At 43.5% G+C, this 23,317-nt stretch overlaps 1 protein-coding gene across 1 annotated transcript; it reads right to left on the reverse strand.

Annotated features, from left to right (window-relative positions):
• Positions 1 to 897: 897 nt before the first annotated feature.
• LOC122755223 (translocon-associated protein subunit delta-like) lies at positions 898 to 22,821 on the reverse strand. The gene is given in 6 exon segments (XM_044003549.1): positions 898 to 1,312; positions 1,314 to 1,452; positions 1,455 to 1,480; positions 6,448 to 6,521; positions 10,615 to 10,804; positions 22,772 to 22,821. Coding segments are annotated over 6 exon segments (858 nt in total). The 3' UTR covers positions 898 to 933.
• Between the last annotated feature and the right edge of the window lie 496 nt (positions 22,822 to 23,317).

Here is a 23,317-nt window from a genome sequence, read left to right on the forward strand (position 1 = left end):
AACTTCCAGTGATCCTAGACAGCTATCTGTGACTAAGTTGCAGAAGAGTTGCTGATTTGTGTTGCTGGGGAAGTTTTCAGACTGAATTTGTTATGCTCATGAAATCAAAAGTCTGGACCCCTCCAACCTATTTCACCACTTACTAAGAAGATTAAAAAGTGGCTGGACTACATGAGCTTCTTCACCCAGCCAAATAGGTACCTGAAATTCCCCTGCTAAGTTCATTTGGTTTATAGAAGTCCATTTTTAAAATTAAAAAAAATATTGGACTTCTAGTTACTTACCACTGGATTTCATTAGTTCCCTATAGTCAGAAACTAATATGATAGAAGTAAATCAACTAACATCATTGGGGAAGGTAGGATGACCTGGGAAACATGAAAATAGCATGAGGGAGGGGCAGCTAGGTGGCGCAGTGGATAAAGCACCTGCCCTGGATTCAGGAGGACCTGAGTTCAAATCCAGCCTCAGACACTTGACACTTACTTACTAGCTGTGTGACCCTGGACAAGTTACTTAACCCTCATTGCCCAGAAAAAAAAAAATAGCATGAGGGTAAGGTTTGGGGTTGACTGATAAACTTGCCTGAGGTGGAGCCATTGTAGGGTCAGGTGCGATGCTGGGAATTACTCTCTCCTTTATTTTGGCATCATTCTGGTATGCAGACCATGTGAGTAGTCCAACCCTAAACAACCCAATATGAATTCCCTAACTCCCTCTTTTGAGGATACCACCGCCATCATCCTAGTTCAAACCCTCATTCCCTCTCACCTGTTCTTCACCACACGGCTTCTTGCACATCCACTCTCCCAGTACAGCCTCCTTTTCTCACCACAGTCATATTAATCTTTTTTTTTTATTTTCCTCAAGTAACAAACCCTTTTATTTTGCATGAAGATAAACGTCTATGCAGGGAAGCTCAGTTCATATGGCTCAGGCCTGAATGTTGCTTTTGGCACTGAAAGCCATGTAATAGATCGCCATGCCAATCATTGCAGCCAGCACCTCAGTAGAGACCCACGGCCCATTCCAGGCACCCCGGTGATTCATGCTGACTGTGAGCAAGGGTCTAATGGCTGAAACATCCTCATTGCTTCTCTGGGCCTTTCTCAGAAGACTATAGGAATCTTCATCAAAGAACTTGACTTCATAGGTTCCAGAATGGGCACTCCTATGTTCCAAGCTCCAGGATACCTGATAGCGCCCAATATCCTGGCCATGAGTCACTGGAAACTGCTTTCCATTAACATCAGCATAGAGGGCTACATTCTGTGCTCCATTCTTGCACGTCAAAGAGATCTCAACAATTAAAAGTCTCAGTGGAAATGACCGCATCGGAGGTAGTATAGTAGGAAGGAGTAATCACAGGATCAGGGCAGGGCTCCGCTGAGCAGGCCGAGAGCCCGAGGAGGAGCAGCAGGAGGAGCAGGACTGGGCAGGTGGAGGCCGGGCCGGCTCCAGGGAGGCCGCCATCAGCTCCCTCCAGCATGGGTGGGAGAGAGAGCCATATTAATCTTCTTAAAACACATCTCTGACCATGTCATTTTCCTGTTCAGAACCTCACCTTTGTCTCTGTCCTTGATCTACCTCCATTAGACACCAAATAGATCTAAATTTTAAACCTTTGTTCAACCATCTAACTAGCTGTGTGACCTTGGATGGACAAAGAGCCTTCTAAGTTTTCCTTATCTGTATAATAAGGAAGATAAACTCGATCTCCAAGAACTCTGCCAGCTTTTAAGTTCCTTGACCCCATAACTACACCTTTCCAACCTTCCCTCTACTCCCCTACACATACTTGAAGCTCCAACTAGTGTACTAATAATCTCCTTGAACATCTCCCTTGAAATAGCCTTTCTCTGTCTTAGCTGATGCCATTTATTCTCCTTAGAATCCCTTCTCATTTCCACCTATTTGACACCTACTCATCTTTTCATAGAATTTAGAACTAACAGATCTGAGAAAATGTCTACTCTATTCCACCCTTTCAACTGATGAGCAAACTTGAGTCCCAGAGAGATTAATTTATTCTTCCCAAATCCCTTTGGCACGCTCCAAGAAGCCATCCGTGTTCTCCATCTGAACCTTTGTAGAATTTTAGTTCTATATCTCCAGTCATATCGCTGCCTATTTTATCTCCCCTACTTGACTGTAAACTCCTTGAGAACAGGCTTTGTCCCATTTTCCCTTTGTCACTCATAATGCCCTGCACGTGGTAGGTCCTTAATGAATAGTGACTGAATGAACAAGTTCACTGTTATGCGTTCTAAAAGACTAGGAATCACTGTTTTCTCCAGTAATAAACGCCTAGACCCTATATCAACGAAAGGTTCCTTGTCCTCAGGTCGGTGCGTTTTCTCCTCATGCTGCTCCAATTAAGGTAGAGTCTTATTCTTGGATTTTCCTTATAAAAGAGAAATTCTGTCAAGGGAGCACTAAGTTGGGGGGAAGCTACAGCTTTTGAAAAATGTTGTTCACTTTCTCAAACTTTTACTGATGTCAAAACCTTACTGGTGTAAAGGGGAAGCTGCCAGAGTATGGAAAGCCTACAGGACTAGGAATGAAGAGACCTGGGTTCAAGTCTAGAAGTGACCTTATCGATTCTGACCTTTCCATTTTACATAGAAAGAAGGCCCTGAGGTTATGACTTGCTCAAGTCAAACACGTAAATGGCAGAGCACTTAAGATGGAGCACTAGGCCTGGAGTCAGTTCAAATCTGGCCTCAGACACTGAGTAGCTGTGTGACTCAGGGCAAGTCACTTAACCCTGTTTGCCTCAGTTTCCTCATCTGTCAAAATGAGCTAGAGAAGGAAATGGCGAATCCTTCCAGTATCTTTGCCAAGAAAATCCTAAATGAAGTCACAGAGTCAGACATGACTGAAACAATTGAATAGCAAATGTTCTAGTTTCAGCTTTGCTGCTTATTAATTGTATGATTCTGAGAACGGCATTTCTTCTCTGTAAAAACAAGAAGGCTAGACTAGATGAACTCTCAGATCCCACCTAGCTGTGATTCTCTTAATGTGACCTATGGACCATTTCCTACCTGATGTTTTCTAATTGTTCTAAATCTGTTAGGCTTGGAGTCCCAGATATATAAGTTACTTCAAGGCAGGAACAGGTAGTGACAGCTAGCATGTGTATAAGGCTTGAAGGGGTACAAAGCAGTTTACAAGTTAATTTCATTTCACCCTCACAACAGCTCAAGTAGTGAGTGGATAGAGCACTGGGTCTGGAGTCAGGAAGACCTGAGTTAAAATCCAGATGGAGATACTGACTAGCTGTGCAGCCCTGGGTGAGTCACTTAACCTATCTGCCTCAGTTTCTTCATCTGTCAAGTGACAACAAGAGCACCTATCACCTAGGGTTTTTGTGAGAATAAAGTGATACAATATTTTTAAAGCACTTTGCAAATCTAAAAGTGCTATACAAATGCTAGCTGTTATTAGTACTATTATGAGCAAACCAAGGCCCAAGAGATGAATGATTTACCCAAGATGGCCTAGCTAACAAGTAGCAGAAGTATGTTTGATCCCATTTCATGTTTTCCCACCCAATATTCCTCTAATAGTTTTTGATTGGCATTAGGTAGTCTTTCCCCCCCGTGTTACTGGTATTCAGTCCCTTATTGTTAGTTATTCCTGAAATTTGTAATTCAGAAAATGTCACTTGTGAAGAACAGGGAAAATTTGGCCAATTCAACATTAAGTCCCTAAACCTTGCTGCTGGCTACTAGGCAAACAAACAAACAAACAAAAATTACACAAGCCCTGCCCCGAGAATTTGTACATTCTGAGGAAGAAGTTGTAAATTCTGAGAAAGAGATGGAGGTGGAGGGGAAGGGAGAGACAGGCGGATAGGTAGTAATACAAAGTAAGGCACAATTAGGAGAGAGATACAGATAAAGTGCCCTAAGAAAATTTGAGGGAGATAGAACTTCAATTAGGGCTTTCAGGGAAGGTTTAAGAGGAGGTAACACCAGACCTGAGCCTTGAATGACTATAAGGCTATTGAGAAATGAAGATGAGAAGAGAGTGCATTTCAGGCATGGTCTGATGGCCTAGGATGACCTGAATCCCCAGGATCAGGGAACAGGAAATAGTAATGTGCCAGCAGGGAAAATACCAAATAGAGAGAAAGAAGCCTGTGCCAATGTTGTTCACCAACACAGAATTTAGTTCCTTAGTGCTGCCACAACAATCTATATGTAAGAATATTGGTCCACAGCAAAGCCTGAAGGGCAGGAGTGTGTGACTACCCACCATCTAATGTAAAGACTGATGAGCCAAATCTTTTTGTAAGGCTTCATGGCAGATGAGAAGCTCCATACAAGCCAGGGTGGCAGGTAGGCTACATGAGAAAACAGGTGATTTACAGGAAGGATCAGTAAGCATTTACTCAGTGCCTGCTATGCGCCAAGCATTCCACACATAAAAGAAAATCATGATTATGCCATGTGTGAGACAGAGAGTCAATGTGGTGTATCAGAAAAAGCACTAGGTTTGGGCTCTACTACTCATTAGCTATGTGACCTTGGACAAGTCACATAACTTCTCTAGACCTCAGTTTCCTCATCTATAAAATAGCAGTTTGTACTGGGTCATCTCCAGGGGGTCATGCCAACGGTGATCAGTGTAAAATATGAAGGTCACACCAACAACAGCTATTCAACTGCATTTTATGTTTTTCCTGAAAATTAACCAGATTGGAAGCATGTATGCGTGAATGTGTTAGTAGTACCTTAAATTTCCTTTCCAGGAATCACATTAGGTGTTTAATGTATTGCCACAGATTGAATTTAGATGCTGAGTAATGCTTTGCGGTACAGCATTGATTTATTCACACTCATGGATTCTGCCCGTCTCTTTTTGATAAGGCAGAACTCACTCATGGTTCCAGATCTGAAATTTTAGTCAAATTATATTTGTAGTCCAGGGTCCCGAGTTCAAATCCCAAACCTTCCCAAGCATGTTGCCACTTCACTTCCCTGGATCCCAGTTTTCTAATCAATCAATCTTTCTAGATATAATCTATTGATCTACTCATCTATCTATTCACCTATCTGCTCTTGCATTTATCCATCCACCCATCTCTATCTCTAACTTTCCTTTCATCTCTAATATCTATGATGCCTTGATCACCCATACCATAACACCATGATGTCCATTAGTCTCATCCTGAATTCTGCAGGGTTTTGAAGCCTCCCATAATCTGCCCCATGTATTCTGTGCTCCAGTAACACTGGTCATTTTACTATGATCCAAACAAGAAACTTCATCTCTAACTCCAGGCCTTTTCAGTAGCTGGCCCCCACATCTGGAATCCTCTCCTCTCCTCCTCCTGGTTGCCCCAGCTTCCTCCTAGGCCCAGCTAAAATCCCACCTTCTACAGCAAACTTTTCCATATCTCCCTTAATTTCAGTGCCTGCCTTCAAGGGATTATTTCATATTTATCCAGTATATAGCCTCTTTGTACATTTTTTTTTGGTATGCTTTCTCCCCCATTAGGTGTTGAGCTCCTCAAAGGCAGGGACAATTTTTTGCCCTTCTTAGCAAAGAAAGGGACAGTGCTTAGCATAGTGTCTGGCACATATTAGACCCTTAATAAATTGTTATTGACTGACTAAAATCGGCATTTATATCATGTACATGAGGCATCCAACTGAAATTATAGGTCTATCTTTGAGAGACTGCAAACCATACTTTGCTTCTTACTGTCTTCATTTTAATTTATTTTCCAATTAACAAGTATTCTCATGAGACTTCAAAAAAAAAAAAAGAAAGAAAGAAAGAAAGAAAAACCAGGAGTACCACCTGTCTTCAATGACTTTTCCCTTTCCATCCTCATTTCTGTGCTTAGCACAGTGTGTGGTACATACCGTTGTTTAGTCATGCCCAACTCCTCATGACCCCATTTGAGGTTTTCTTGGCAAAGACTCTGGAGTGGTTTGTCATTTCCTTCTCCAACTCATTTTACAGATGAGTAAACTGAGGCAATCAGGGTTAAGTCATTCAGCATCACACAGCTAGGAAGTGTCTGAGGCTGGAGTTGAACTCAGCTCTTCCTGACTCCAGGTCAATGCTCTATGCACAGGGACACCTAGCATAGTAGATGCTTAATTAATACTTATTGACTGCTACTGACTGCTCTGCTCCTATTTGTTTCTCTTTCCTAGAACAAAACCAAAGACAGGTTTAGGTCAGGACAAAAAAAAATGTTTTGTTTCCTGTGCATATACGTTTCCAAGTCTCTATTCCAGCTGCTTCACAGTTGTTTTCTTCCTCTTCCTCCTTCAACTCAATCTTCCATCTGCTCCTCTCCACACAAGTCTCCCAGCTTCTCTGTCGGTACAACCTCAAAGGCTGACCTTCCATGATCTGAGTTAGAGAAAGCATTTCCCCCTTCTGCTGCTGAAGAAAGGGAGGTCTAGGAAGACTCTAAATTACCTTTCCCTGGTTACGTTGTTATCCTCAGTGGAAGGCTCCTTCAGCTCAAACCATACCCGAGTAAAAATCCTCCTCTTGAAATGAAGGGTCACATTCAAAAAAGGTTAGGGACCAATGTCCTGGCCAATAATGAAAATGATGTTGGCGGTGGTGATGATAATGATAATGATGCCATTTCTGTGGTGATTTATATATATTGTCTAATAAATCACTGGCTTCCTTTAAGTCCCAACTAAAATCTCTCTTCATTCCAGTACCTTCCTTTTAATTATTTCCCATTTATCCTGTCTATAGCTTGCTTTGTATTTGTTTGCATGTTGTCTCCCCCGTTAGATTGTAAGCTCCCTGAGGGCAGGAACTGTCTTTTGTCTCTTTTGGTATCCCCAGCCTTTAGCACAATGCCTAGCGCATAGTAGGCACTTAATAAATGTTTATTGAATTGAATTGAAATCTAATAAGGTAGGGAAAAAAGTCCATGAGAGACTAGCAAAGAATAATAGGAACACCTTTCAGAGGGGAGGGGGGAAAAGCCAAAGATAAAAATCATAAAAAGTAGCTTTTTATGAGCTACTATTTGAGCCCAAAGCTAATTAGAGAAAAAGTTGTAGGCAGTAAGGTGTTTCTGCCACTAGAGGGCAATAGTGTACAACGAGCCCCAAAAGCCTGGGCCCTGGGTGAGTGGCAGTTCCTGCTGGAACAAGGAGACACAGCAAAACCTCATATTTACTGCCTCCTTCTAACCGGGCATGGATCAGGGTGAAGTTCAGGATCCCTAGGGATGTGCTGGGTATTTATCTCACTGCCCACTCAAAGGAGGATTTGTTGGAACAGGGCTCTATTTAACTTAAAAGTCTCCCGCCTCCCCCCAACAATCATATTCACATTTAAAGAGCACAAAGATCATTATCACCACTCTTTTACATATGCATGCAGAGATTAACTTGTTCAAGGTTGCCTAGCCCACAAGTGTCTGAAGTGGGATTTGAACCCAGCACTCTCTAACTCAAGTCTGGTGCTCTTTCCCCTACATCTTGCTAACTAAATGGTACCGATTTGTAAAAGGAATAAGATGAGATGTGAACTAAACTACCTGCATGATTGGGCGGTTGTGAGGGAAATGCTTTGTAAAACTCAAGGAGAAGAAAAAAAAAAACCTCAAGGAGAGGGACTGGACTAGTGATTTCACTGGGATAGGGTACCTCTAGGTAAGGAATCCCCCCTACTAGTGTAGGTCAACACTTTTCTTGCAACTTATCATCTTTGGGCATTTCCTACAGCACTGAGGTTAATTGATTTGTCTAAGGTCACACAGTCATTATGTGTCAGAGGTAGAATTCAACCCAGGTCTTCCTGGCTTTGAGGCAAGCTCTGTTACCCCTTCTCATTCTATAGCTTAGTTCTTGGTACAATGGTTAGAGCACTGGCCCTGGGGTTAAGACCCAGCCTGGGACACTAGCTGTGTGATCCCGGGCAAATCACTTAATCTCTCTCTTCCTCAGTTTCCTCATCTATAAATTGGGGATAATCATACTGACCTCTCAGAGAATTAGCAAAGATCAAATGAGATAAGGTCTATAACAGTGTTACATTAATGCTAGTTATTGTTATTACAAAATAAAAGTGCTGCATAAATATGATTTACCATAAATAATTTTCATCAGGAAAAGACTGGCCATCTTCCAAAACAAAGAGGCCAACAGCTTTGGAACTCTTTTTTTTTTTGCTGGGCAGTGAGGGTTAAGTGACTTGCCCAGGGTCACATAGCTAGTAAGTGTCAAGTGTCTGAGGCCGGATTTGAACTCAGGTCCTCCTGAATCCAGGGCCGGTGCTTTATCCACTGTACCACCTAGCTGCCCCTAGCTATGGAACTCTTGATCAAAATATGATTCCTCTAAGGCATCAGTCTCAAAATTCTAACTTGAATTCCACTCGTGACTTTATATAGACTAAATAAAGGTCTTAACTGTTCTACATAAGAGGTGGGTTATGGGGGAATTGTGTATATTGAATAATTGCATTTTAAATGCAAATGTACTAGGAATGTTGCCTAGAATAATGAAAAGAGTATGAGGCTTGAAGTCAGGAGATCTAGATTCAAATCCTGACCCTACCACTAATTTATATCACTTGTGGTGAATCCTTGAACCTCTCTGGGCCTCAGTTTCCACATATGTAAAATGGGAAGGTCAGACCAGATGATCTCTAACATTGCTTTCTTAACATCTCCAAGATTCTACATTTCAACTTATAACTGAAAGAAAAACTATTACGCTTCCTTTTTGTAGGAATTACCCATTCTTCTCATCCCCCTTTCTCCTTTTCAATTCTCTCTTTTATCAATCTGGATACTTGTAGATTGAGTTTTCCTGGAACACAGCATATGTATGCATATACATGTTTCTAGAACTTGTGCCTAACCTGAATATCTGCATCTTGATTGTTTTCTGGGTCTTTAATTTTTTCATTGTGAAAATTTCAGGTTGACCTTCTCAACTGGCTTTGGAATTTGATGGAGGAAAAGTTTGGGTCCCACATTTACATAGAGCTTTAAGGTTGAGAGAATGCCTTCCATGCAGGATATCCCCAAAGTCTGGTACAATTTGAAGCCTTTAAGCTTAAATTCTATCAAAGCTTCTAGTGAGCTAAAGCTTAAAACTGCACTAAGACTTTTGGGACACTATTACCATCTTATTTGTGCCTCAAAAACAGCCCTATTAAGTGGAGCAGCCCCATCCTCCCGGTCCCTCAGGCTCACAACCTAGAAGTCACCATGGAGTCTTCATTACCTCTCATCCTTCATATCCAAGGCCTGCCCATTTCATCTTTGTAACATCTGTACCCCCTTCTCTCCTCTGAAACTACCCGCCACCCTGGTGCGGCTCTCAGCTCTGCACCAGTGGACTACTGCAAAAGCCTGCTGCTTGGTCTGCCTGCCACAAGTCTCACCCCACCGCAGTCCTTCTCCCCTTCAGCTGCCAAAGTGATTTTCCTTATGTACAGATCCAATAATGTGTGACTCCCCTACTCAATAAACTTCAGTGGCTCCCTGTCACCTCCAGGATCAACTAGAAAGTCCTGTTTGGCATTCAAAACCCTCCAAAACTTTGCTACATACCTATACCCACAGACTCCCTCTCTCCTCCCACACTACCAGTCTTCTTAGAACTTACACCCTACCCCCCCCACATACTCTACAATCCAGTGATACTGACCTCCTTGCTGTTCCTTGAGCAGTATATCTCTCAGCTCATGGCATTTTGACAAGCTGTTCCTCATGCCTGGAATGTTCTCTCTCTCTCTCCTTCACTAAGAGGACAGCTGGACAATGCAATGAATAGAGTAGTGGAGGCCTGGAGTCAGGAAGACCTTAGTTCAGATCTGGCCTCAGAAACTTACTAGCTGTCACTTAACCTCTGTCTGCCTCAGACTCCCCATTCTGCAAGATTTGGGTAATGAAGTAACCTACTTCCCAAGGTTGTTTTGATAATCAAATAAGATAATATATATAATACATAATATAACTCACATTATAATGTGTGATAGATAGTAAATGCCTGGTGCATAGTAAGCTTTCTATATAAATAGTAGGTATTAATTGTTGGGAGATTGAGTATTCTCTTCCCCATTCTATAGATGAATCCTCATCTGAAGCTCAAAGATGAAAGCGTCAGATCTGAAACTTGAACTTGGTTTTCTCTGTCTCCAAGTTCAGTGTGCTTTCCACTATTCCACACTGAATAAAGAATCTACTCTTTTCCCCATTAGAACCGTACCGAAGCAGAGCTAGATCTTTTCCCTCAGCTTCCTCCTCTTTATTAATAGGTCTCTACAATTCCTTCCAGTTTGTTTAAAGGAACTGGAAATGTTTTAGCTTTGAGAAGAGAAGCTTGAGTGGGACTCACTGTCCCTGGGGGATTTAAAAGGTTGTCAGGTGGTAAAAGGGGTTTGTCTTGTTCTACCTGACCTCAGAGGGCAGAACAGGGAGCAGCTGGTTAGACGGTTCAGTGGCAGATTTCAGCTGGATCTGTGGGATACTTCTTTAAAGCCACAGTTCGATAATAGGATCGCTCTTATCTCTTTATTTGTGGTTGTTCAGTCCTGTCTGACTCTTCATCCCTTTTGGGGTTTTCTTGGGGAAGACACTGGAGTGGTTTGTAATGACCAAACATTCCACTGCCCCAACATTAATAAAGGTCTGCTGAATGAGAGTGGCCGATAGAACTGGTCTGTGACTGAAGCAGAACCTCTTGAAAACAGAGAAGGAAATGCTCCCGTGCCCCCTCTGGCAAGGTCTTCACATTGGTATTGGTGATCACTAGTCACGGTGTTGACGAACTGACATTCCATTTTTTCCCCTCTAAAACGAAGAGAGGAGAAATGTGGAGAAATGGGTACCGGTCCAAAGGGCAGGGCCAGTGGCCTTCCCTAGGATCCCTTAGATTTTTCTGCTATATAAAACCACTTGAGCCTTTCGCTAAAGGAAAATTGGCTCGTAGAATCACAGGATCTCAGGGCTCTGAGAGACCCCAGAGACCATCCATATAACCTATGCGTGAACAGGAAATAGTTTCTATAACATTGCCTGACAAATGTGTTTGAGGACTCTCTGCTTAAAGACCTCCATTCTAGGTGAACCTATTGCCTAGATGTCCCGGTCCACTTTTGACCTGGGAGATGGCATAATGGACAAGGCACCAGCCTTGAAGTCAGGAGAAGGGGGGTTCTGATATCACCTCAACTACCACTGTGGGTATGGACAAATTATCTTGGTACAGTCAGGTGTTTTCGTTCCAAGCAGAGAGAACAAATTCAGAACTCTAACCCTAATCTTAATTTCATCTATAAAGCGGGAGTAACCATCTTACTCACAGGGCTGTGGGGGTGAGAATGGGGAAAGAGTTTTGCCAAGAACTAGGGTAACATTACTTTTATTGTCACTATAACTCACATTATAATGTGTGATAGTACAAAGAGATAGGTGGCTAGGTGGTGCAGTGGACTCCTGGCCTGGAATCAGGAAAACCCATCTTCTTGAGTTCAAATCCAGCCTCAGACACTTGCTAGGCTGAGTGACTCTGCCCTATTTGCCTCAGTTTCCTTATCTGTCAAATGAGCTGGAGAAGGAAATGGCAAACCACTCCAGTCTCTTTGCCATGAAAACCCCAAATAGGGTCATGAAGAGTTGGACTCAACAGCACAGTATGCCAGGCACTGCATTGGACACTGGGCATACAAAGAGAAGCTCAGGGCAGTCCCTGCCCTCAAGGAGATAACATTGCTTTGGCTGAAAGGTCTTCCTAGAGCCTCCTACTGAAGTTGTTTCTTGCTGATGGCTCTAAGGGTTTCACAAGGAGCCTCCCCCATTGCCAGTGGAAGCCACTGCTAGTGTTTTGATTTCTTCCACACCTTTTACAGACCATGGGTTATGCTTCTACCCTCCCCTTTGGCCAGAGTTGAGAAAATAGTCCTTTCCACCCCAGTCTCAGCTGAGGTGGCACCAGTGAATTCCCAGCCCCTTTCTCTCCTCTGAGCTGAACTGACAGCAATGTGGGTGGAGGGAGGAGGAAGGAAATCTGGTAATCAAGGAGCACCATGTGCCTTATAAATTGTAGAGGGGGAAACAGGAAGGTCTGCCAAGTGGAAAAATACTAAACACTTGGAATGTTTCATTGGAAGATTCTGTGAAATATCTTGCTGGAGGGGCCAGATAAATAGATGTGGGTCTCCTTTCCTCAGAGCAGAGTCTGTATTATTTTTTCTTTGTACCACAAATGGAAAAGACAGCATGAGAGAGTGGAAGGGTTGCTGCAGTTGGAATCAGAAGGCCTGGGTCTGGGGCTACCGGGCTACTGCGGCTATTTCCTAGCTGTGGGAACTGGGCCAGGTCCTCAGCCTCCTGGGGCCTCAGTTTCTTTATCTGCAAAATGGGAGGCAGAGCTCTCCATCTCTAAATTGATAAGCCCTGTGACCCTGTGATCAGCTTATTTGCCAGTGTTTACAAACCAATCTTGGACTTGAATTGGAAAGATCAGGTTCACCCACTCCCCTCCCTGCCAAAAACCTTCCCCAGATCCCCCCAAGGGCTGATGCATTCACCAAACAGGAGGCTGTTTCAAGAAAATAGCCCTGAATTGTTCTGAGGACCTTCCTTGGGTGCTCATGATTCTGAGGGGAGGCCATCTGGGACTGGAAATTCTCTCTGTCTGAGGCAGCTAAAGGGAGAGGAGTAAGACTAGGCTCTCCTATTCAATCTCATGCAACAAACATTAACTTCCTGATATGTCCAAAGCCTCGAGCTGTATTTGGAGAGATTAAGAAGAAAGGAGTCAAGCATTTATTAAGCTAATTTTAAGTGCCTACTATGTGCAGGGCACTGTACAGATATCTCATTTGAACCTCATAGCAACCCTGGGAGGGAGATACTATTATGATCCTCTTTTTATAGTTGAAGAAACTGAGGCTGGCAGAGGTTAAATGACTTGCCACAGGGTCACAGTTAGTGCTGGAGGCCAAATACGAACTCAGGTATTCCTGAGCTCGGCACTTTATCCACTGAGTCACCTACTTATCTCTAAGCACCCTTGCTTGCCACAAGAAAAGGAAAATAACCCCTGCCTTCAATTCCACTGAGGGCATGTAACTTTAAAATACCGATGGGATAATTTAAAGGAATTTGGGGGATCAAGAAAGGTTTCCTGAGGTGGTGCATAAATTTATCTAGTATGGGACAGTTTAAAAAAAAAGACTGAGTCTAGAACTGAGTTCAAACCCTACCACTGATCTTTACTATCTGTGACCCTGGACAAGTCACTAGGCCTCAGTTTCTTCATTTGTAAAAAATAAGCTCATGGGATGAGATGGTCTCTGAAAGTTCGTTTGACCTCTAAATCTATGATTGCATGGTTCTTGAAGGAAACTTAGAATTTGAAGAGGTGAAGGTGAGGAGGATTTATCTTCCAGGTATGAGGATAGTATATGCAAGAGCATGGACTCCAGAGGTAGACTGTCCTATCTAAGGAACAGGCACTAGGACAATTTCAGAGGAATACACAGAGTGTAAAGTGGAGTGGTGCCTATCTAGTAAAAGGTAGACTGGCCCCAGACTGGGAAGGGCTCTAGATGTCAAACAAGCTGAGAAGCTCAGTAGGGAGCCATGGGAGACTTTTGAGCAGGGGCTTCCCCTGGTGATACTTGAGCTTCTCTGATCCCTCCATGGAAAGGAGCTTAGGGAAGGCCAGATAGTATCAGGTTGCAAGTTGCTAATTCCCTCTAGTTTACCCAACAAGCACCTGTTCCTATGGGCCCTGGGCATACTGCCCTCAAGGAGTTTCTGCTCTGTTTGTGGAAAGTAAGGTTACTCATTTACCAAATATGAAAGATATCCAAAGTAAATACTAAGTATTTTTTGAAGGAGGATTTTAGTAACTTGGAGGACCAGAAAAGACTTTTTTTTGGGGGGGGGGGCAGGGCAATAAGGGTTAAGTGACTTGCTCAGGGTCACATAGCTAGTAAGTGTCAAGTGAGTGAGGCCGGATTTGAACTCAAGTCCTCCTGAATCCAGGGCTGCTGCTTTATCCACTGCATTACCTAGCTGCCCCCCTAGAAAAGACTTCTTAAAGGTGGCATTTAACCCAAGGAAAGAAGCTGATGGGGGTTCTAAGAGTTGGAGCTGAGGAGGAGGTGCATCCCAGGCCTGAGGATTGGGACAGAGGTAGCCTGTGCAAAAATGTGGAGGCTGGAGGCAAACCCTCCTTGACCAGGTACAGCCACTGGACACACATCCTAAATGTGGTTAGACTTATATTTTAGAAATATCAATTCGATAACTGAGTGGAGAATAAACGAGCAAATGGGAAGAGATTTGAAGCAGGGAAATCAATCCACAAGCACTTATGAAGCACTTACTATGCACTGGACACCGCGCTAGATGCTGAGAATGTTAACACAGAGTGGCTATTGCAATAGGCCAGGTCAGAGTTGATGGGGGCCCTGAACTTCCCTGAGACCTCCTCACTCAGCCATTGGTTCAAGGCATCATCCTCATCTCCCTTCCACCTGAAACTTGGATTCCATCTCAAAGTCCTCTTGCTCTGATAGATGAGCTTTTGGTTTGTCTTCCTGAGGTCCACGCTTCTGGGCCACTTTGTGGCCATCTCCTTTTCAACATTCCTTTATGTATTTTCTTCTCCCATTAGAATGTAGGCCCCTGCCACTAATAGTGGCACATGCCCATAATCCTTGCTATGGAGAAGGATGAAGCTGGCAGATCCCTTGAGCTCAGGAGTTTTGAGCTGAAGTTGAGCTAATGGTGATCAGGTGTGTACACTAAGCCTGGGACCGATATAGTGAATCCTTTTGAGAGGGGAGACACTAGGCTGCCTAAGGAGGGGGTGAACAAGCTCAGATTGGAAACCAAGCAGGTCAAAGCTTCTGTGGAAATCAGTGGTGGGATCTCAGCACTTCTAGCTTGGAAGATATGGAAAAAGGAAGGAAGAAAAGAAGAAAGAAAGAAAGAAAGAAAGAAAGAAAGAAAGAAAGAAAGAAAGAAAGAAAGAAAGAAAGAGAGAGAAAGAGAGAAAGAGAGAGAAAGGAAGGAAGAAAGAAGGAAAGAAAGAGAAAGGAAGAAAGAAAGAAAGAAGAGAGAGAAAGGAAGAAAGAAAGAAAGGAGAAAGAGGAGAGGAACAAAGGAGAGAGGAACAAAGAAAGAAAGAGAAGAGAGAAAAAAGAAAGAAGGAAAGAAAGAAAGGAAGAAAGAAAGAAAGAAGAGAGAGAAAGCAAGAAAGGAAAAAAGAGAAAGAAAGAAAGAAAAGGAAAGAAAGCTCTTTGAGGGCAGGGACAGTCTTGCTTGCTTATATTTGTATCCCTGGCACTTAGCACACTGCTTGGCACTTAGAAAATGCTTAATAAATTCTCTATCTATCTATCTATCTATCTATCTATCTATCTATCTATCTATCTATCTGTCTGTCTGTCTGTCTGTCTGTCTGTCTATTTATCTATCTATCTATCTGTTTGTCTGTCTGTCTGTCTGTCTATCTATCTATTTATCTATCTGAATAGGGTGGTGGTCATGTGAGTGGAAAAAAGGGTTTATGGGTTCAAGAGATACCATTAAAATAGAATCAGGAATGGAGTCAAACATGACCTTGAGGTTGTGAACATGGACGACGAGATGTATGGTTTTGCTCTTGACAGAAATGGGACAGTTAGGAAGAAGAATGACTTTTTGGAGTAAAAATAATGAGTTCTGTTCAGGACATGCTGAGTTTGATTTGACTATAGACATCCAATTGGAAATGATCCATAGACATTTGGTAATGTGGAACAGGAACTGGGCAGAGAGAGCAGGGCTATCTGGGAATCATTTTCACTTGACCTTCACAGCCCCTCAAGCTATCATCCTTTCTCATCTCTCCTCTCTTACTTGACCCAATTCCTAGAAGAAGCTGTCTATACTTTTTGCCTCCTATTCCGTGCCCCCCTCCCAGTCACATCTCAATACCTTCCAATCTGGCTTCTCTTCCTACCACTCAGTTGAAGCTGCTCTCTCCCCAGTTATTTATTGCTAAATCCAATGGTCTTTTTTTTTCAATTCTCATCCTTCTTAGCCTCTTCGCAGCATGTGACACTTGTTGACCAACCCTTTCTTCTGGCTACTCATTCCTCTCTGGATTTTCTTGACATTTCTCAGTTGTCCTTCTCTTCCTACCTGTTATTATTGCAGCAGCAACAGCATGTGCCACTGCCTGGGTGTACCCCAGTCTCCTCTAGCCCTCTTCATCCCTCAATATCCACACTTTCAAAGATCTCATCAGTTCCCATGGGTTCAGTGACTCCCAGACCTATCCATCTATATGCCATCTTTCTCCTGAGCTCTAGTGTCATATCTCTGAATATCACATCTCCAGTAGGCAGATCAAACTCAACCTGCCCAAAACAGAACTCATTCTCTTTTCTCCTAAACCCACCTCTTCTCCTGTCTTCCAGTTGTCCAGGTTTGCAACAGAAGTAGTCACTAAAAAAAAAAAAGAAGAAGAAGTAGTCACTCTCTCCACTCTCATTCCCATGTCCAAACAGTTGCCAAGAGGGGCAGCTAGATAAGGTGCAGTGGATAAAGCACTGGCCTTGGATTCAGGAGGACCTGAGTTCAAGTCCAGCCTCACACACTTGATACTTACTAGCTATGTGACCTTGGGCAAATCACTTAACCCCCATTGCCCCACCAAAAAAACAAAACAAAACAAAACAGTTGCCAAATCATGTTGATTCCCACCATCTTCTTAACATTTCTTGCATCTATCCTCTCTCTCTTCTCACTACAGCCACCCAGAGTACATGCCCTCATCCCCTTCTCATCTGGCCTATTGCAAGTGATTCCTAGTTCATCTCCCTTTGTCTGTTCTCTCACCTCTCCAAGCCATCTTCTCTATACAGCCGCTAAGTTGATCTTCCTAAAGTCTGACCACATCTACCCATGTCACCTCCTGCTCAAGAAGCATTAAGGGCTCCCCATCATCTCTAGGACAAAGTGCAGACTCCTCTGTTTGGCATTGGAAGCTGTTCACCATGTGACCACAGCCTAGCTTTTCTAACGTATCTTGCCCCTCTGTGCATTCCTTCCCTTCACATGCCCTACATTCCAGCCAGAGTGGTCGGCCCCCTACTCCCTAGCTTTCATGCTTCTTTGTCCCCAGGCTAGAATGATCTTGCTCTATTTCTTGGCATCCCCTACCTCCCTGCAAAGCTCAGTTTGAATACCACCTTCTTTGATGAAGGCCTTTCCTGATGGCCTGTCTGTTAGCCCCTAATCACTATGTATTCATTTGGGGGTATGCAGGGAGGGCCAGTGCCTCTGGTGTGAGGGCTCTGAGCCCTTTTCAGGGCTGCTCATCCACCTTTGGTGTCCACTGGGCACCCAACTCTCAGCTCCAAGAAGCTGTAACATGCTCAGTGGCCACACCCAGGTAAACCGTCTCAACAGATGGGCTAAACCGGATTGAGGGTAATTGACGGGCCCCAACTCCATCAGGGAGTAAAGGGAATGTCTACCCCAGGCATGTGAAGACTTTTTTTTTCCTGGCAGAATGGGTGCACAAGAACAATTTGTTCTAATGGCTGGCTAACTGAGGCTCTATGGAGTGCTTAGAGCTTAGTCAGACCTTCAAGACCCCAAGGTTACCCAATGCATCCTGGACAATCTCCAGTCATCTTGACTTTTGTCCTGACACTGAACGTGGATTACCTAGGAAGAGAGACTGAAGCTGATGACGTCGTACAACTCTGCCTCTCTAAAATCCAATTCATGCGTATGTCATCACCACCTCATGATGTCACTGGTCCTTTTTGAAAACAAAGAGTGGACAACATAGAAAGGGGACTCTGATTCAGCTCCAAGTTATACTAGATGGCCTCTGAGGTCCCTTCCAATTCTGGTGCCCTTTGATTAAGAAAAAGAAAAGGCTGAGGGGCAGTTAGGTGGCGCAGTGGATAGAGCACCAGCCCTGGAGTCAGGAGGACCTGAGTTCAAATCTGACCTCAGACACTTGACACTTACTAGCTGTGTGACCCTGGGCAAGTCACTTAACCCCAATTGCCTCACCAAAAAAAAAAGGAAGGAAGGAAGGAAGGAAGGAAGAAAGAAAGAAAGAAAGAAAGAAAGAAAGAAAGAAAGAAAGAAAGAAAGAAAGAAAGAGAGAAAGAGAGAAAGAGAGAAAGAGAGAAAGAGAGAAAGAAAGAGAGAAAGAGAGAAAGAGAGAAAGAGAGAAAGAAAGAGAGAAAGAGAAAGAAAGAAAGAAGGAAAGAAGGAAAGAAGGAAAGAAAGAAGGAAAGAAGGAAAGAAGGAAAGAAGGAAAGGAAGGAAGGAAAGAAGGAAGGAAGGAAGGAAGGAAGGAAGAAAGAGAGAGAGAGAGAGAAGGCTGAGGGGGCACCAGCCAAGAGCAGTGAGCTCTGGAGCAAGTCTAGGGTGCAACACACATTTTGCCCCTCTCCCTCCAGGCTCCTCTTTGCCTCCTTTAGTTCCTCACCCTTGCAATTTCAGGAGGCTACCTGATCCTAATAATCAGGCAGCAAATACCTTCCCTGTACCGGGCAGGGAAGCTTAAGCCCTGGAGGAGGTGCAAAGGCAAAGACCAGGTCACTGCCCTCCTGAGGCTCAATGGCTGGAGATAAGGTATTTACTTACCCAGGAGCAGAAGATCTGATTTGTTTAAAGGCGACTTTGTTGAAAGGCTCAACTTTTAATAGTTCAAGGAATTCCCAGTGAAGTGTCCAGGCCACTCTGTTACCAGAGTTCATGTCAAGCATAATAGAATAGGAGCACAGATTCAGAGTTGAAAGGGCCTTAGCAACTGTAGCGTCCATACCTTTCCCTCCACTCCCATTTTCTCAGAGAGAAAACTGAGGTCCAGAGAAACAAGGAACTGGGCTCCTCTTACTCCCAATCCAGGGTCCTTTCTGCTCTACCACACACATAGCTCTGGTTTCTCAGCAACTCTGTGAGGTGAGTAATGCAGATATAATCGACCCCATTTTGCATATGAGGAAACTGAGGCAAACAGAAGTTGATTGACTTACCCAGGGTAACACCCCTACAAAGTTTCTGAGGTCTGAATTGGAACATAGGTCTTCCTGATTCCAAACCCAGTACTCTAAGCACTATGAGCCCCCTAGCCACTGAAGAGTACCTAAGGATCCCTGTGGGCCATAGCTTAATTCAGAAAACCACACATTAACATTATCTATGTCCTGATGTATTTTTATTTATTTGTTAAACATTTCCCAGTTATATTTTGATCTGGTTCCCTCCACACTTAGGGGTTTTGAACCCCACATGTGATACTTGATACCTTTGTACTAGGGTCTAGAATTCAGTTCAATTAGAATTCATTAAGTGCTTACAATATGCCAGGCGGAATTGGAGTTAAAATGTGTCTGTTACAGTAGTACTGGATCCTCCCATCAAAAAAAAACTAGCTTCCCCCTTGGGAACTCTAGGAATTGGGTCCCGAGAGCATGGAATGCAGTACAGGTTAAGTGTGAGATTTGGGGGAGGTCGGGGAGGAGACAAGTCAGAAAGGCCCAGGGAATGATGCCTAACCTGAGTAGCCAGCAGGCCATCTGAAGGGGGTGAGGGCCCTCAAAGAAGATGGAGGACCTCTGAAAAAAAGGAGGGGGGTCTCAATCCTGAAGACATACTTTACAAGTTGGCCAAGCCCAGCCTCTCTGACTATATTTGGGCTTCTTCCACAGTCACAACTCATCAATCCCCATTAAAGGCACTTCATTTAGCCAATATTTTCTTTAAAAACAACAACAGCAAACCCACTGCTTCCTTCCATGACTAAGTTAAGTACTGTCAATTGCTGAGAAAGCAGTAATTAGGAAAACAGTAATCAAGGGCAGAAGAGGCAGCCAGGGAGAGCCAAGCTTCAGCAATCTCCCTCCCGATGAAGTGCCCTGCGATTGGCTCACGCCACCTGTGGCTAGATGAGCATCCTTCTGCCACAGACATTTAATTGAGGCTGCATTAACTTCAGGTCACATTTAGATGGGCTTCAAAGAGCACCAAGGACCTTCCCAACATCCCTCCTTGTGAGGGAGAGAATTGGAGGATTATTATCCTTAATTTACAAATAATAACAAAAATAACCAATGGCAATTAAAAAAACCAAACACATTAATTCCTGAAAAGTTATTTAGGTACATCACCTCAATTCTTGGTTGCTCTAGGCAGCTCTTGAATACATACACTTCAGAGAGGGTGCTGACCTGCATTGGTAGAAGGACTTTTCTCATCTGGGAGTTCCCCAAACTAATTAAATAACAAGTACAGCTCCTATCCTCGAGTTCTTTTTTTTGATCCTTACAGCAACTCCTTGAAGTAGGCTCTTTAGGCATTATTATCCCCACTTTACAGACAGGAAACTAAGGTTCTGAGAGGTTCCCAGGGACCTAAAGCTAGTAAGTACCTAAGCCTGGGTTCAGACCCAAATCTCCTGACTCTAATTTGTTACCAGCAGGACACTGCTTGCTTGCCTCCATTGGTCAAATGATTCTGACGTCTTTGAAGATCACTCCAGAAAGCTCAGCCAGGGAGCTGGGGAGTATCCAACTATTGATCCTTGAATGTTCCATTGGGCCAAGATTATGTGGTCACAATGACCCTCTTTGTTTGATCTTCTTTTCCTTAGGGACTTGAGCTCTCTATACCCCACCTTCTGTCTCTGTGAACTCAAATTCATGGCATGCCATGCCCTCTTTCCCTTATCCATCTCATTAGAAGCCTGGAGATCAAATTCAGCCTCTGACAGTGACTAGCTGTGTGACCCCTGGACAAGTCATGTAGCCCCTCTAGGCTTCACTTTCCTCATTTATAAAATAAGGATAAGAATAGCACCTATTTCCCAGGGTTGTTGCAAGTTTCAAATGTCCAGGGTCACACAGCTAGTAAGTGTCAAGTGTCTGAGGCCGGATTTGAACTCAGGTCCTACTGAATCCAGGGTCAGTGCTTTATCTACTGTGTGTGAGATATATGGAGCATTAATCTCTCCCTTTTATACTTTCCCATGTATATATATATACATATACATACATATACATATACATATATATATATGTATATATGTGTATATATACACACCTCCCAGGCCAATAAGAAAAGGAGCCTCTGAGCTTCAGTTCATAAAAGATCAGGTTTTATTGCTTGGGCATTAATTAGACCACAAAGGTGAAACCAATTAAGGAAATAAGGAAGTAGAAATGCAGATAGATAGTCTTAACACTAAACTTAGGGTTTTCCATCATTAACTCACCAACCCAGTCAGTCTGCAGTAACTCAGCAGTCGCCCAAAACAGAGTGTGAAACATGTGCTCCACCAGGTCCCCGAACACCACCAGCCTCAACTCATATATATATATATATATGTGTGTGTGTGTGTGTGTGTGTGTGTGTGTGTATATATATATATGTATATATATATATGTATATATATATGTATATATGTATGTATGTATGTGTATATATGTATATATGTGTATTTATATATAAGGGAAAGTATAAAAGGGGGAGATTAATGCTCCATATATCCAACTGTGACTCTCACATGTGCCACCTCGCTGCCCTCGCTGTCTAAATCTTAAAGCTCTATATAAACGGTATCATCATTCTCACTATTATTATTAACATCATCATCTTCCTCTTCCTTCAAGGTCCAGCTTAGGTGCTACCTCCTTTGTGAAGCCTGCCCTGATTTTTCCAGTGGTTGGTGTACTCTCCTTCCTCAGATTGTCTTGAATTTACTTATGAGTACATGCGCCCCCTTATCTTGCATTTATTTATGACTAGTTGTATCTTCCTGTCTTCCCCCATCCTCTCCATCCCCCTTCCAGAGGACAGGGAACTACCTCATTTTTGTGTCTGTATCCATAGCACCTAGCATGGTGTCTTCCACATAAGAGGCAATGGTTGTGGCATGAATGAAATTGTACGTCAAAACCAAACTTGCCTGCCTCCTATAAATGATGAATGAGGCCTTCCTGAAGTGCTCCTTGAATGACTTCTCATGGGGTAGAGTTGATCCTGGATTCTCAGGCCAGCAGAGCCCAAGAACCGACAGATGCTTCAAATATGATACCAGACCATATTGTCTGATGATCAGCCTGGCTTAGGGCAGGGAGACTCATCCACAGAAAGCTAGCCACCAAGTCCCAGAAACTCAGAAACAATCTACTAAGGCTTTGAGGTCTGGTAGGCAAGACCCATGCCAATGAAATCACAGATGCTTAAAGTAACATGGTAGAGTGGGAAGGACATTGTCTCTGGAGTCAGGGGATCTGGGTTCTAATCCCACTTCTGACACTACCTGTGTGACTTTGGACAAATCACTTAATATCTCTGTGCCTTGTCTGTAAAGTGAGGGAGGGTGAGCCACCTGGCCTCTTGGGTTCATTCTAACTGTGAAGCTAAGTTTTGAAACAGATCCCTCCCAGAGCAGGGAAATACCTCCTAGACCAAGTGATTGATGAGTTGGGCTAGAATTCCTGCCTGTAGCTCACTGAGGACTGGTTTGCAGTCAGTCTGAGCAGGAAAGAATGAGTAGATTGTGGCTGTCATTATCCTACAAGACTGAATCTGCCTGATGCTCACCTCTCATCTGCCTCGAGGGAGGGCCCATGGATTCCAGGGGTTCTCTTTAAGTAGAGAGCTTAGCCCATTTTTCCTGCACTTTTCCCATCAGCTATACTACTTTTGGAACTTCCTATCATCTCCCCCACCCAGCACCATGTACCCTTTCCTACCCCAATGCATAACTCTTTCTCCCCCTACCTTTGTTGTCTTCTGCAGAAGACTGTAAGCTCCTCGAAGGCAGGGACCATCTTTATTTTCATTTGCATTTGTATTCTCAGTACTTAGCACAGTGCCTGGCACATTATAGTCACTTAATATTTATTAATATACTGACTGACTTGAAAGAAGCCAAAGAAACCAGGAGGCAGAGAAGAAGAAGAAGAGTTCCAAGCATGGGTTCAGCCACTGAAAATACCCAGAGTCAAGAGATGGAGATTGAGAATCAATTTCAAGAGGAGGGTGATTGATGGCTCGGTTCTCTAGAGGTCGTTTGTGCTTCAGGAAAGGGACCAGATGAGACGGCTTCTGAAGTCCTTTACCATATGGAGCTGCTATGATTCTAGAATGAAGAAGTATAATTGTCGGGGCAGCTAGGTGGCGCAGTGGATAGAGCACTGGCCCTGGAGTCAGGAGGACCTGAGTTCAAATTCGGACTCAGACACTTATCACTTACTAGCTGTGTGACCCTAGGCAAGTCACTTAACCCCAATTGCCTCACCCAAAAAAAAAAAAAGAAGTATAATT

Source organism: Dromiciops gliroides, chromosome 4 (genome assembly GCF_019393635.1).
Source record: "Dromiciops gliroides isolate mDroGli1 chromosome 4, mDroGli1.pri, whole genome shotgun sequence".
NCBI classification, from domain to species: domain Eukaryota; kingdom Metazoa; phylum Chordata; class Mammalia; order Microbiotheria; family Microbiotheriidae; genus Dromiciops; species Dromiciops gliroides.